The sequence below is a fragment of the Rhinopithecus roxellana genome, chromosome 20 (assembly GCF_007565055.1).
Source record: "Rhinopithecus roxellana isolate Shanxi Qingling chromosome 20, ASM756505v1, whole genome shotgun sequence".
NCBI lineage: Eukaryota > Metazoa > Chordata > Mammalia > Primates > Cercopithecidae > Rhinopithecus > Rhinopithecus roxellana.
In genome coordinates this window covers 71,160,812-71,174,880 of record NC_044568.1, presented here as the reverse complement: position 1 = coordinate 71,174,880, position 14,069 = coordinate 71,160,812, and the positions used below count along the sequence as shown (strand labels likewise).

At 57.9% G+C, this 14,069-nt stretch overlaps 2 protein-coding genes across 11 annotated transcripts in view; one reads left to right on the top strand and one right to left on the bottom strand.

Moving 5' to 3' along the window:
• Positions 1-770: 770 nt before the first annotated feature.
• NTHL1 (nth like DNA glycosylase 1) lies at positions 771-8,268 on the bottom strand. 3 transcript variants are annotated; one of them, XM_010387858.1, is made up of 6 exons: positions 8,114-8,268; positions 6,911-7,149; positions 5,269-5,442; positions 4,210-4,369; positions 1,088-1,193; positions 771-1,003 (listed from the first exon to the last, which is right to left on the bottom strand). In XM_010387858.1, exons 1-6 carry the CDS (start codon positions 8,250-8,252, stop codon positions 880-882), a joined length of 942 nt encoding a protein of 313 aa, XP_010386160.1. In that variant the 5' UTR covers positions 8,253-8,268; the 3' UTR covers positions 771-879. The 3 variants fall into 3 exon arrangements, with proteins under 3 accessions (XP_010386160.1, XP_010386161.1, XP_030780912.1); XM_010387859.1 differs by having other exon boundaries at positions 5,269-5,439; XM_030925052.1 differs by lacking the exon at positions 8,114-8,268 and adding an exon at positions 7,230-7,320 and having other exon boundaries at positions 776-1,003.
• Positions 7,886-14,069, top strand: part of TSC2 (TSC complex subunit 2) — a 42,284-nt gene continuing 36,100 nt past the window's right edge. For 7 of the 8 annotated variants that reach the window (XM_010387865.2, XM_010387864.2, XM_010387863.2 and 4 more), the window contains exons 1-3: positions 7,886-8,470; positions 8,994-9,160; positions 10,756-10,842. In XM_010387865.2, coding sequence (XP_010386167.2) covers positions 8,227-8,470; positions 8,994-9,160; positions 10,756-10,842 — 498 coding nt within the window. In that variant the 5' untranslated portion in view covers positions 7,886-8,226. Of the gene's footprint in view, positions 8,471-8,510; positions 8,824-8,993; positions 9,161-10,755; positions 10,843-14,069 lie in introns of those variants that run through there. The other variant, XM_030925051.1, reaches the window with a different exon arrangement.

The following is a 14,069-nucleotide window of genomic DNA, read 5'->3' as shown; positions in this document are numbered from 1 at the left end:
CTCTGTCTTTTGAGCCTCCTCCCTGCGGGGTGAGGGGAGTGGAGGGATGAGGCTGTTCCAGGGAGCCCCCTGCCCCAGTCTCAGCAACTGGAAACCGGGTCTCGTTCCTGAGCCCCTGCCCTCCATCCATCTGCTCTCAGCCCTGCTCCCTCTCTCCCACCGGACCCCATGGGAACCCCTGCTGTGTGGCACATCCTGGGCCCAGGACCATCTCTCTATTCCGCAGACTCAGCCTCCCACCTTCATCTTCCCTGTCAAGCCATCTGGCTCCACACAACACCCACACGGGCCACCCTTTGCCCAATTCACCTTGCGACCTCTAGCAGTCACAGGTCAAGCCATGTAGCCTATGGCACCCTGCCTGGGTCCCCAGTGTCCCTTTCAAGGCCAGGTAGCTCTGTAACGGGGGTGGGAATGGGCAGAGGCTGGGCTTTGAGGTCACTGAAGTTCAGGAGCTGGTGGTGTCCAGGCTGGGAAGTTGGGCGCTGGCAATGGCTAGCATGAGGGGCCAGGGTCCTCAGCCAGCTGCCTAGGGCTGTTTCCCCAGTGGACTTCCAGCAGCCGGCTGCAGCTGGCTCTCCCCACTTCCTGCCTCCCAGGTTCACGCACACCCCCTCCTCCTCCCTGAGTACTGAGCAAAGATTGTCACGTCCCCAGCCGGCCTCCCAGGCAGCCCTGCTCCAGACACGCAAGCGTGGGTGTGCACGCACACACACTTGTATGTGATTCCCAGGCGCTCTGCCCTCTCAGGGACAGACATCAGCCAGATCCCATCTGCAAACAGCCCAAAGCTTTATTCGACAGGCGTGGCTTCCTGAAGCGTAAAGCCACTTCACAGACTGTGGCCACAGCAGCGCCGAGGCAGGAGCTGCTCGGCCATCAGAGACCCTGGGCGGCCGGGCACAGGGCTTGGTTGAGGCAGGCCTGGCAGCGAGGGCGCACAGGCAGACAGGTCTGCTGGCCGAAGCCCACCAGGAGTCCATTGATCTCGTGCCACAGCTCCCTGTGGGGGTGGGAGCTGGGTCAGTGCCGACAGAGGGAGGGCAGGGTGAGTTTTCTCCGCCAGGAAGCCCCCACATCCTCATACCTGGGCAGCCACTCCTCCAGGGCGGTGCGGGTCTCCTCTGTGGACTTGGTGGCCTTCTTGGTCCACCCCAACCGGTTGGCGATTCTGTGCACGTGCGTGTCCACTGCTGCAGAGAGGTAAGCAGGGTCAACGGGCACACTCCAGCCGCCCAGCCCGTGCTCTCCCTGCCCAGAAGCGAGTCTGCCACCACCCCCGTGGCCCTCCAGTTAGAGACTGGAACCGCAAAGCCCTGGCTGCAAGCCTACCGGTGACCATCTCGGCTGCCCCTGAGGTGCTGGGGCAGGGGCTGAGCCCTCTGTTAGGGTGCAGGCCTCCCTCTCATCACCTGAGCCAGCCTGGGCGGGGAGGGAGGGCTGTGTTCTGGGCTGATCCATTCCCACCAACCCTGGTGCCAGATGGGTGTGTGGGTGGTGGGGTCTCTGCTCCGGGCAGGGCTTGGGGGTGGATGACTCGGCTCTGCTTCGAGCTCTATTTCCCACAATAACACCGACAGCTCACTTGGACAAGCACTTGCTGGGGGCCAGACCCTACCATAGAGATTGGCCAGCTCAGTAAGTCCTCACAAGGTCCTACGGATGTCCAAGGACCTTGTGAGGCCCGGCAGGATCCCAACTCCGAAGCACCTCTCAGCCCTCAGCCTCCCAAGGAACAAGGCCCCAGCCCAGGAGGGCTCATCCAGGCTTCCCTCTGTCTGGCTCTGAGCACCAGGCTGGGTGGCAACAGCTCTGCCCAGCAGGCCGGCATGAGGTCACTGCCTGCAGACCCAGCACCTGCCACTGCAGCGGTCCAGAACAGAGCGGGAGCATGGCCCGGCCGGCTGCAGCTGCTGTCCACCTGGGATCTGGCTCCTGCTCCCCTCAGCTGGCCCCCCCAGGTGCCTGCTCATCGGGCTCCCTTCTCCCACCCGGTGGCCCCTGCCAGCTGCGACCCCAGCCCCAGCCCTGCCTCCTCCTTCAGTGTTTGCCAAAGAGAAAGCCAAGTCCTGCACCAGCTCCTTGGCTGCCGCCTGGAAAAAGGTATCTGAGGGTGTAAGGAGACCACAAGGCCTGAGAGGCCACATCCTTGGGGCTCTGAGCCTTAGTTTCCTCCTCTGTAACACGGAATTGGCCATGCTTCTTAGGATACCCAAGGCTGAGTCAGGACACGCCACAATGGATGGGCCTCCTGCCCATGTGGACCGTGAATGAGGAGGACTGCTTCACCCACTCTGTGGCCAGAGCTTAGAGAAGCCAGGTGCCTGGCCCAGAGTCAGTCAGCCGGAAGCTGCAGAGCTGGGACTGCAGCCAGCAATCTATGGCTGTGGCTTTTTTTTTTTTTTTCAGACGGAGTCTTGCTCTGTCGCCCAGGCTGGATACAGACAGTGGCGCGATCTTGGCTCACTGCAACTTTTGTCTCTGGGTTTCAGGCAGTTCTCCTGCCTCAGCCTCCCAAGTAGCTGGGACTACAGGCGCCCGCCACCGTGCCCGGCTACTTTATTGTATTTTTAGTAAAGACGGGGTTTCACCGTGGTCTGGATCTCTTGACCTCGTGATGTGCCCGCCTCGGCCTCCCAAAGTGCTGGGATTACAGGCGTGAGCCACCGCGCCTGGCCACGCCCGGCTAATTTTTGTATTTTTGGTACAGACGAGGTTTCACCATGTTGGCCAGGCTGATCTTAAACTCTTGATCTCTGGTCATCCACCCACCTCGGCCTTCCAAAGTGCTGGGATTACAGGCTTGAACCCTCGTACCCAGCCAGCTCTGACATTTTAACTGACAGTGTTTCTCTTTCTGGGAACCCCCAGGAGGCAGCCCTGGGGTCTCCTTGCAGGTGGTCAGGCCCACAGTCACCTGGAGAGGGAGGTATTCCCGCATGCCTGTCTCTTGTGCCTGCTACTCCCAGCCTGTTCCCTGCCTGGCTGCGGGCAGGGACCTTCCCCCACAGCCCTGCCCAACCATGATGCAGCACCCCAGGGACACAGGCAGCTGAGGACAGCCGCCCAGATAAGCTCAAGTGTCCGTTGAGAGGCTGGCAGGTGGTGGCGCTGGGAGTCTCGGTGGGGAGGAGGCCCTGCCCCGGCGCACCTGGCCTGGCTCTGGCTCTCTCGGGCTGCTGCAGCCCTTCAGCCTCACCAGGTGGCCCCCTGCTCAGAACCGAGGCCCTCAGCCCCTGATGGCCCTCTTGCCCACCAGGAAGTGCTGGAAGGCCCCCCGCAGCACAGGCCCCTGTAAGAGTCCCACAGGGGCCTAGGATGGGGGCACACAGAGGGCAGGGCCAAGCCCTGGTTTCTGGACTGGCTGGGCCCAGCTGCGTGTGGCCTTAGGAGCCCCAAATCCTCTGGGCAAAGCTGAGGATGAGGCAACCCCACCCCAAACCCAAGGGTCTGTCTTTACCCAACTGCCAAGAAGCCTCTGGTGCCAGGAAGAGACACCAGGACCTGGGAAAAGGATTTAAGGAGGGCCCTCCCCACACTGCCTCCCTCCCGACCCTCTCCTCTTCTCTCAACTATCCTCACTTCTCCCTGCAGCGCCTCCCTCCCCACCCTCCCCCATCCCCCCAGCACCTCCCTCCCCACCCCGCCTGCTGAGGGGACACTCTTCCCCCTCCCTCCTCAGCCCTCTCCTCCCCGCTCTGCCCTCATCTCATTCCAGAACTTACTGCTCCTGGCCCTGTCTCTTGAATCATGGTTTTTGCAGATGCTGTTCCTTCTGCTGGGAACACACTTCCTCCTCTTGGCCTGGCTCACCCCACCTTGCCCTGCAGCTCTCAACTGAAGGATGACCTTGGGGGCCTTCCCAGGCCCCAGCAGTGCCCTGCACAACCATCAGTGTTTCCATCCCACGAGTGGGGAATTCCCTGCTCCACATCTCTCCCGAATACAGCACAGACGGAGTCTAGCTCCGGGGCCTCTCTCAGAGCCCCCCACAGAGCAGGTGCCCAGCCCATGCGAGCTCCTGCCCCAGCGCCTGTCTCTGAGTGGGGCTGGCCTGGCTTAGCCCTGGGAGCACCTTTCTGACCCTATGGGCTGGGTGGAGGATCAGGATGCTGGAAGTGGAGTCACAGGTCAAAAGGATGTGGGGAATCCCAAAGCAGCCAGTGGGCCAGAGCCAGCCCCATCCTCCTGGGGGTGTGCACCACTCACCAATGCCTGACACAGTGCCCCAGGCCACAGCCATAGCCAGGTGTGCCATCTTGGGCCCAACGCCCGGCAGCGCCACCAGCTCGGCCACGGAGGCCGGGATGTCCCCGCCATAGCGCTGCTGCAGGATAGTGCTGGTCTGCTTGATGTATTTCACCTTGCTCTGAAAGACAGGGGTGGGTTCAGCCTTGGAGGCAGGGGCATAGCCCAACTGGGGAGGACGCAGCCCCTGGGAGACCCACAGGTGGCCAGAGCTAACTGCACCTGCTGAGGACATGTGCCAGCTCAGCCCCCGCCCTCCAGGAGGCAGGAACAAGTGGAGGGCAGCAGGGAGGCCCAAGGCAGGCCAGACCCCCTCCTCCCACCCGTGTGGGCCAATGACACATGTGTAGGGTCTGTCTTGGGTTCCCCTGCCTGTCATTCCCTGCCAGCACCCAGGCCAGTCCAAGCAGGCCAGCCGCTCCCAGGAGTGGGGCTTAGCTGCACCTGCGCCTTCAGGAAGGCGGGCTGGAGTTGGGGCTTCCCCACCAGCTGCTAGGCCTGCCGGGTGGTTCCCATCCTGTGCCTGAGTGGAGAGGGCTATTTAAAACCCATCTGAGAAACTGCGGCCCACACGGGTGCCAAGGGGAAGCGGCCCCACCCACTAAGCTGCTTTCAACAGATCCGCCCACTACCATCCAGTGCTTGGCGGGGTTGGGGAGCAGGCCTCCCCAGGGCTCCTAGAGGGTGAGGGGCTCTGGACAGGAGAGGGTGACACCCCAGGGGAGGCTAGCAGTAAACAAAGGGAAAGGCGGGTGGGCAGGCAGTCTTGGCGGTGAGGAAGGGTGGGCAGGTGGTGAGGTAGGGAGGCAGAGGAAGGAAGGGAGGATGCGAACAGGAAGGCCAAGGAGCTGCTGGGACTGGGTGTCAGGCCCCAGGACCCCACGGCCTGGGATGGGGGCTCCAGGGGGACCCCCGAGCCTGAGCTGGTTGACCCTCACCTCCTGCACCGCCGCCACCCCCATCAGCCTTCCGAGGTCTCTCTCAGGCCACCCGGCCCCGGTTACCACAGGCAGGGCTCACCCTCCAGAAACCGACGGGGTAGATGAGCTTGCCCAGCGTGGCATCATCTGTCTGCAGGATGCTGTCCACCGTCAGGCCCTGCGCCCGTAGTCGCTGCATGGCGCCCGCCGTCACCTGGTCTTTGGTCTGGCTGGAGAGCATCAGTGACAGCAGCACCTGGTACCTGCGCACCTGCTTGTGCCGTGACAGGGACCAGGGTGGCGGCAGGTCCTGGGTGATTCCCTGGGCCAGGCTCCCCTCACGCCCTCCACGTACCCTCATTTGTTACCCTGGGCCACATACGCGGCATCGGCCTCCCACTATGGGGTAGGGAGGTCTGGTTTGGGTGTGTTTGGTCACCTACAACACCAGGACAAAAATAGTACCCAACTCACTGGAGCAATGTGCAGCTTAAATGAATTGTCTCAGCGCTTAGAATTCTATGCGGCCGGGCGCGGTGGCTTGCGCCTGTCATCCCAGCACTTTGGGAGGGCAAGGCAGGCGGATTACCTGAGGTTAGGAGTTTGAGACCAGCCTGACCAACATGGTGAAACCCTGTCTCTACTAAAAATACAAAAATTAGCTAGGTGTGGTGGTGGGCGCTTGTAATCGCAGCTACTCGGGAGTCTGAGGCAGGAGAATCGCTTGAACTCAGGAGGCGGAGGTTGCGGTGAGCTGAGATTTCGCCACTGCACTCCAGCCTGGGCAACAAGAGCAAAACTTGGTCTCAAAAAAAACCCCAAAACAATCATATCTGGCCCATCACTACTGAACAGCCATTGGCCACTACTATTGATTGCTTTGTGAATGATCACACCACCCATTAAAAACAATTTTTTTTTTTTTGAGATGGAGTCTTACTTTTTCACCCAGGCAGGAGTGAAGTGGTGTGATCTTGGCTCACTGCAACTTCCAACCCCCGGGTTCAAGCGATTCTCCTGCCTCAGCCTCCCAAGTAGCTGGGATTATAGGCGCCTGCCACCATACCCGGCTAATTTCTGTATTTTTAGTAGAGACAGGGTTTTGCCACGTTGGCCAGGCTGGTCTTGAACTCCTGACCTCAGGTGATGCACCTGCCTTGGCCTCCCGAAGTGCTGGGATTCCAGGCATGAATCACTATGCCTGGCCCATACTACCCATTTTACATACAAGCAAACTAAGGCTCAGAGAGGCCTGTATCCAAGTCACCTGGTAGTAGAATAGGGATTAGAACTCAGCTTGGTCTAAGGTTCCAGGCCCTGGGACTGTGAAGCAAAAGGAACTCTTCCTCCCTGATATCACGCAAAGCCCAGGTCACGCCTGCATTGGGCAGAAGTTCTAGCACGAGGCCCTAAGCCACCGGTGTCCTGACCTGCTGAGTGGCTACAGTGATGCAGGTGACACTGCCCAGTGCTCTGGGGCACCGGGTGTACATCCTCCCAAGGTGCTGTCTGCAGGGGAAGGTGCCAGCCAAGAGCCACCGGGTAGAGAGAAAACAAGTATCTTGCTAAGAGCGGAGGTCACCTGGGGAGATGGGGCCCCAGGCAGTGACCTCATGCTGGCCTGCTGGGCAGAGCTGTTGCCACCCAGCCTGGTGCTCAGAGCCAGTGCTTATGCCAGGAGGGGCCTCAGGCCACAGGAGACACCTGCGGAGGTCACCTGGGGAGATGGGGCCCCTGCCTACCTTTGGGGGGGCACTGGAGTCATAGCAGTGCTCGGTCCCCAGATGGTCCACAGGTGCGTCCTTTTTGCTCCTCATGGCACGGATGTTGACCAGCTGTTGCTGCCAGTCCTGGGGCTCCCAGACTGGCACCTTGAGGGGCTCAGCCTTCTCACCTTTCCCACTGTCCGAGCCCTCATAGGCCACACACAGTCTCTGTGCTTTCCGCCGACGCTTCACGGGGCTGTGGCTTTTCCTTGCTTCTGCAAAAAGCACCAACCGGTCCCTCTGGTGGGGCCACAGGTGAAGGGAGGGTGGGGTGCCATCCCGCCTGCTAGCTTACCCCTCACTCGTTCGTGCCACAACTGTCCATCATCTAATACACTTGGGGTGCTCTGCCCTCTGCAGTCTGGGATATGTGGGCCCTCCTTATGCCAGCGACCCTGACAAGGTCCATGTTAGCTCATGAGGACTCTAGCAACAGCCTCTACCACAGTTCCCCAATACATCCTCTATACTGCACCACAGACAATCTGTTAACACCCACATCTTTTTTTTTTTTTTTTTTTTTTTTGAGGCAGAGTCTCACTCTGTCGCCGGGGCTGGAGTGCAGTGGCCGGATCTCAGCTCACTGCAAGCTCCGCCTCCCGGGTTTACGCCATTCTCTTGCCTCAGCCTCCCGAGTAGCTGGGACTACAGGCGCCCGCCACTTCGCCCGGCTAGTTTTTGTATTTTTAGTAGAGACGGGGTTTCACCGTGTTAGCCAGGATGGTCTCGATCTCCTGACCTCGTGATCCGCCCGTCTCGGCCTCCCAAAGTGCTGGGATTACAGGCTTGAGCCACCGCGCCCGGCACACCCACATCTTTTTAGTAGAGACGGGGTTTCACCGTGTTAGCCAGGATGGTCTCGATTTCCTGACCTCGTGATCCGCCCGCCTCGGCCTCCCAAAGTGCTGGGATTACAGGTGTGAGCCACCGCACCCGGCTGGGAAGCGTTTTCTGGCTTGGGGCGAAAGTGGGCAGCGAAGCAGAGCGTCCGAAACCCAGCCCCTGCGGACCGCAACCTTTGGGAAAAGGGCGCAAGGTGGACACGCAGGGCAGCACGTGGGAACCGTTCGCAGCCCCTGCAGCCCCTGTCCGCGCCGCTGCAGGAGGCGGCGGCCCGGGACTGCAGCCTGCAGCCCCTATCCCGCATCCTCCCATGCTCCGGTCAGGGCGCGGCGCTACCTGCTGCAGCTTCTCCCCTCTGGGGAGGCGCGGGCTCCTCCCCACACCCCCGCGGCCCAGCCCCAGGTCCCAGGCTCCGGTTCCGCGTCAGCATCCTGGCGCTCAAAGCTTTCATGCCGGACTGCTGCGGACTACACATCCCGGCGGCCCATGCGGCCCCGTCACGTGACGCAAGGATCACCGGCCTTTCCTCTAGAGAGCTGCCCAGAACTACAACTCCCAGCAAGCCCCGCGGCGGCCCTTCGCGCGACGCCGCTGCCGGAAGTGCGGGTCGCGCTTCCGGCAGCGTCCAGGGGCCAGCGGGGGTGCGCCTTTCCCCGCGTCCTGGCGGCCCGGCGCGCGGTGGCGCGTCGAGGGGTGAGTGGTCTGGGCCGCAGTGTGCCCCAGTCCCCACGGGGCAGCGGGGCAGCGGCGTAGAGAGGCGGACCCCGTAGTGTCCGGGTCCCGGGCCCTCACCCACGCCCACTGCAACCCGACTCCGGAGCTCCGAGCATCCCTTAGTTTTAAGTCATGGCGGGTGCGAGCGGGTCTCTGCTGCAATCGGCTCCGTGACAGCTGCTGCTCCACATGGGGAGAGGAGAAACGGCAAACATCCGGGCTCCCAGGACTTCGCGGCGGCGGTCCTAACCCGTGGACTGAGTCGGGCGGGGCGGGCGGCAGTGTCTGAGCAGAGAGCTAGACAAGGCCTGGTGTCTCCCTGGCTTTCCTAGGTGCCTGTTTGCGACCTGGTCAGCTGGGCTGTAGTTGAGTTATCCCAGGGATTGTGGGAGGAAAGGTTATGTCCACCAGAGACCCAGGGTCCTGACGGCTGGAGGTCCGCAGTGGGGAAGGTGGGCAGAGCTGTTGCTCAGATGTCCCCGTGCCTGTTTCGTTTGCACAGAGGGGTTTTCTGGTGCGTCCTGGCCCACCATGGCCAAACCAACAAGCAAAGATTCAGGCTTGAAGGAGAAGTTTAGGATTCTGTTTGGACTGGGAACACCGAGGCCAAATCCCAGGTCTGCGGAGGGCAAACAGACGGAATTTATCATCACCGCGGAAATCCTGAGAGTGAGTGAGCTGTCTGTGTCTTTGCTAGGCTAGAGGGAAGTGTAGGGAAGGTTGGGTTTTGTCTTGCACCAGGTTCTGTGGGAGATGGGTTGCTGGCGACTGTCTGCACAGGAATACTGTCTCCAGTACTTGGAGGCTGACATGTCCTTCCTCAGGAGACTTGGAAAGTCAGGATCTTGGTGACCTGGTTCAGGCACACTTGAGTTATTATTCAGATATTGATGAAAGAAAGCCCATTTTATAGATGAGGCCTGAGAGTCATCATCTCCACCGGGAAGGATATGGCCGGGTGTTGAATGATAACGTGAGTTCCTGGGAGAAGTGGGTTCTTTATTTTATTTTATTTTTTTTGAGACTGAGTCTCACTCTGTCGCCTAGGCTGGAATGCAGTGGCATGATCTCTGTTCGCTGCAACCTCCACCTCCAGGGTTCAAGCGATTCTCCTAACACAGCCTCCTGAGTAGTTGGGACTACAGACACCTGCCACCAGGCTTGGCTAATTATTATTATTATTATTTTTTGAGATGAATTCTTGCTCTTTTGCCCAGGCTGGAGTGTAATGGCACAATCTCTGCTCGCTGCTACTACGCCTCCCAGTTTCAAGTGATTCTCCTGCCTCAGCCTCCCAAGTAGCTGGGACTACAGACACATGCCACCACATCCATCTAATTTTTGTTTTTTTAATAGAGATGGAGTTTCACCATCTTGGCCAGGCTGGTCTCGAACTCCCGACCTCAGGTGATCTTCCCACCTCCCAAAGTGCTGGGATTACAGGCGTGAGCCATTGCACCCGGGCTAGGTCCTTTATCTTTTATGTGTGCTTGTGTCTTTGTCGCATATGCCAGGCATTGTGTTTTGCTGAGTTTACCATGAGTAAATGCTGAATTTTTGCACTTTAAAGTTTTCTTTTTTTTTTTTTTTTTTTGAGACGGAGTCTGGCTCTGTCGCCCAGGCTGGAGTGCGGTGGCCGGATCTCAGCTCACGCTAGTTTTTTGTATTCTTTTTTTTTTTTTTTTTTTTTTTTTTTTTTTTTTGAGACGGAGTCTCGCTCTGTCGCCCAGGCTGGAGTGCAGTGGCCGGATCTCAGCTCACTGCAAGCTCCGCCTCCTGGGTTTACGCCATTCTCCTGCCTCAGCCTCCCGAGTAGCTGGGACTACAGGCGCCCGCCACCTTGCCCGGCTAGTTTTTTGTATGTTTTAGTAGAGATGGGGTTTCACCGCGTTAGCCAGGATGGTCTCGATCTCCTGACCTCGTGATCTGCCCATCTCGGCCTCCCAAAGTGCTGGGATTACAGGCTTGAACCACCGCGCCTGCCCAATTTTTTGTATTTTTACTAGAAACGGGATTTCATCATGTTGGCCAGGCTGGTCTCAAACTCCTGACCTCAGGTGATCCACCCACCTCGGCCTCCCAAAGTTCAGGGCTTACAGGCATGAGCCACCGCGCCCGGTCAGGTGAATCTTGATTTCAGAAAGATCTGTTTTAAGTCTCTACTCTGGAAGATGCAGTGGGAGCCTTTAGGTGGTTTGTGACTTGCAGTTTAGGAAACCGTGGCCTGACCGCTGGCCCCTTTTTCTTCTTTCATTTCTCTCCAGGAACTGAGTGTGGAATGTGGCCTCAATAATCGCATCCGGATGATAGGGCAGATTTGTGAAGTCGCAAAAACCAAGAAATTTGAAGAGGTAGGTTTGTCCAGTTGAACTACTAGAGAGAGGCACGTAGGCTGTTCAGAGCCCGAGTTTACTCTTTCTGGGAGTATAGTTGACAGCTCACTGCTGATGATCTGGTTTGCGCTTTTTTTTTTTTTTTTTTGAGATTGAGTCTCTCTCTGTCGCCCAGGCTGGCACAATCTCAGCTCACTGCAACTTCCGCTTCCCGGGTTCAAGCGATTCTCCTGCCTCAGCCTCCCAAGTAGCTGGGATGACAGGCATGTGCCACCACGTCCAGCTCATTTTTGTATTTTTAGTAGAGACGGGGTTTTACCATGTTGGCCAGGTTGGTCTTGAACCCCTGACCTCATGAACCATCTGCCTCGGCCTCCCAGAGTGCTGGGATTACAGGCGTGAGCCACCGCGCCTGGCCGATTTGCACTGTTTTAGGGAAATTTAGTTTTCGTCATAGTGATGGGGATGCTACTGGAAATGCCCTGAGTACAGCCTTGAGGGACCAATCAAGTGTGGAAGTGGGGAGTGAAGGAATTGGGCTTTTCTAGCAACACCAGAAAGGGGGTACGGGGGCTCACACCTGTAATCCCAGCACTTCCGGAGGCTGAGGCAGGTGGATCACGAGGTCAGGAGTTTGAGACCAGCCTGACCAACATGGTAAAACCCCATCTGTACTAAAAAATGAGCTGGGCGTGGCGGTACATGCCTGTAATCCCAGCTACTTGGGAGGCTGAGGCAGGAGAATCGCTTGAACCTGGGAGGTGGAGGTTGCAGTGAACTGAGATCGCGCCACTGCACTCCAGTCTGAGCAACAGAGCGAGACACTGTCTCAAATTAAAAAAAGGCCGGGTGCGGTGGCTCAAGCCTGTAATCTCAGCGCTTTGGGAGGCCGAGACGGGCGGATCATGAAGTCAGGAGATCGAGACCATCCTGGCTAACACGGTGAAACCCTGTCTCTACTAAAAAAAAAAAACCAAAAAAAAAAACTAGCCGGGCGTGGTGGCGGGCGCCTGTAGTCCCAGCTACTCGGGAGGCTGAGGCAGGAGAATGGCATGAACCCGGGAGGCGGAGCTTGCAGTGAGCTAAGATCCGGCCACTGCACTCCAGCCTGGGTGACAGAGCGGGACTCCGTCTCAAAAAAAAAAAAAAAAAAAAAAAAAAAAAAAGCTGGGCACAGTGGCTCACACCTGTAATCCCAGCGCTTTGGGAGGCTGAGGCAGATGGTTCACGAGGTCAGGAGTTCGAGACCAGCCTGGCCAACATGGTGAAACCCTGTTTCTACTAAAAGTACAAAAATTAGCTGGGTGTGGTGGCACATGCCTGTAATCCCAGCTACTCAGGAGGCTGAGGCAGGAGAATCACTTGAACCTGGAAGGTGGAGGTTGCAGTGAGTGAAGATCGCCCCACTGCACTCCTCTAGCCTGGGTGACAGAGCAAGACTCTGTCTCAAAAAAAAAAAAAAAAAAAAGAAGGAAGAGTTTGTAGTGGCCGATCGAAATGCATGCTCACTCGCCCTCTCCTATTATAAGTTCAGGCCAAGAAAAATCAAGAAGGGGTTCATTCCACAGAGAACAATTCTAGGCACGCTGGTCTTGGTGCCACTTTGGGAGGGTGACTGGTTGGTGGTATTGGTTGACCTTACGGACATAAAAATTTTTATTTTGGGCAAACATTGCCGTACTTTCCCGATGACCTGTGGACAGGACGAGAAGTGGTCATTTTGGGAGTGCAGGTTGCTGGTGGAGCGCCTGAGGGCTCTGCCCTTGCCTTGCCCAGCATTTGTGTGTGGGAGAGTAGTGAGAAGACCTGGACCTCTCATGCTGAGATCTGCTAAGAGCAGAGTGATTGCTACCTCTGCAGCAGCTCATCTGAAACATGCTGGCCGCATGCTAGCAAGGATAAGTGTAAAGAATAGGTGTCCTTGGCCAGGTGCAGTAGCTCACACCTGTAATCCCAGCACTTTGGGAGGTCAAAGTGGATGGATCACCTGAGGTCAGGAGTTCGAGACCAGCCTGGCCAATATGACAAAACCCCGTTTCTACTAAAGATACAAAAATTAGCTGGGCATGGTATCGGGCACCTGTAATCCCAGCTACTCGGGAGGCTGAGGGAGGAGAATCGCTTAAACTCAGGAGGCAGAGGTTGCGGTGAGCTGAGATTGTGCCATTGCACTGCAGGCTGAGCAACAGAGCAAGACTTCATCTCAAAAAACAACAAAAAAAGAATAAGCGTCCTGCGTCCTGTTCTGAGAGTTGTTTGTGTGGGCCCGGGGCAGCCTGTGAGTAGATGAATAGGCCTCCGAGGCTGGGATGGTCCCGGGCCCTGTGTCCGCGCGTCTTTGCAGCTGAGGTTGCAACTGCAGGAGTACTGTCAATAGACAAAGGAGGTGAGAGTGCCAGTTGTCTTGAATTGATTGGGATGTTGGTCAGATGACTTCTAAAAGAACACGGCCATTTTGTTATTTGGTTAGAGACAAGGTCTCACTGTGTCACCCAGGCTGGGGTGCAGTGGCACAATCATGGCTCACTGCAGCCTCAACCTGCCAGGCTCACACGATCCTCCTCCTTTAGCCTCTCAGGTAGCTAGGACTACAGGCGTGTAGCACCACACCTGGCTAAGTTTTGTATTTTTTGTCGTGACAGGGTCTCACTGTGTTGTGCAGGCTGGTCTGAAACTCCTGGCTGACGCGACCCTCTCCCCTTTGCCACCCCAAGTGCTGAGATTACAGGTGTGAGCCACTGCACTTGGCCAGAACATGGCTATTTTCGTTGCCCTCCTTAGAGGAGTAAGGCCAGGAGTGAGCCTGTGGTCTGAAAGCCGTGGCTGGTGGTTAATTTGGAGAAGAGAAGGTGGTGAGAGCCAGCCCAAAGCCCTGCCGAGTGAGACTGATTCTGGCAGCTTTAGGGAGCAGGGATGAGCACCCCACAGGCTGGGTGGCAGTTAGAGGAGGCAGATTTCATCAAGCCACACGGCTCTCTTTCTCAGCAGGTCAGGCAGGCAGCAGAGGCTGGGCAGGGGCGTGGGGTCGAGGACCCGATGCTGGCGTGTTCACTAGAGGAAAGCCACAAGCAGGGATTCTGGGTCAGCTGCAGGCCTAGGGCTCAGTGTGCGCTTGTGGTTCTGAGACTGTCCCATGACTTCCTGTCAGCGTTCCGGCAGCTCTAGTGGGACTCCCTGCTGGTCCAGGTGAGGCCAGGATCGCTGCCCTGGCCTGCTGCTCTCCTCTCAGCCCCCAGTCTGTCACC

What these genes read in the sequence shown, in the direction of transcription:
- NTHL1 (XM_010387858.1), bottom strand. Translation starts at nt 8,252, where the DNA reads ATGTGTAGTCCGCAGCAGTCCGGCATGAAAGCTTTGAGCGCCAGGATG. An exon ending in ACTCCAGTGCCCCCCCAAAG is followed by an intron (nt 5,443 to 6,910) that starts GTAGGCAGGGGC and finishes TCACGGCACAAG; the next exon opens with CAGGTGCGCAGGTACCAGGT. An exon ending in GGGCACTGTGTCAGGCATTG is followed by an intron (nt 1,194 to 4,209) that starts GTGAGTGGTGCA and finishes ACCTCTCTGCAG; the next exon opens with CAGTGGACACGCACGTGCAC.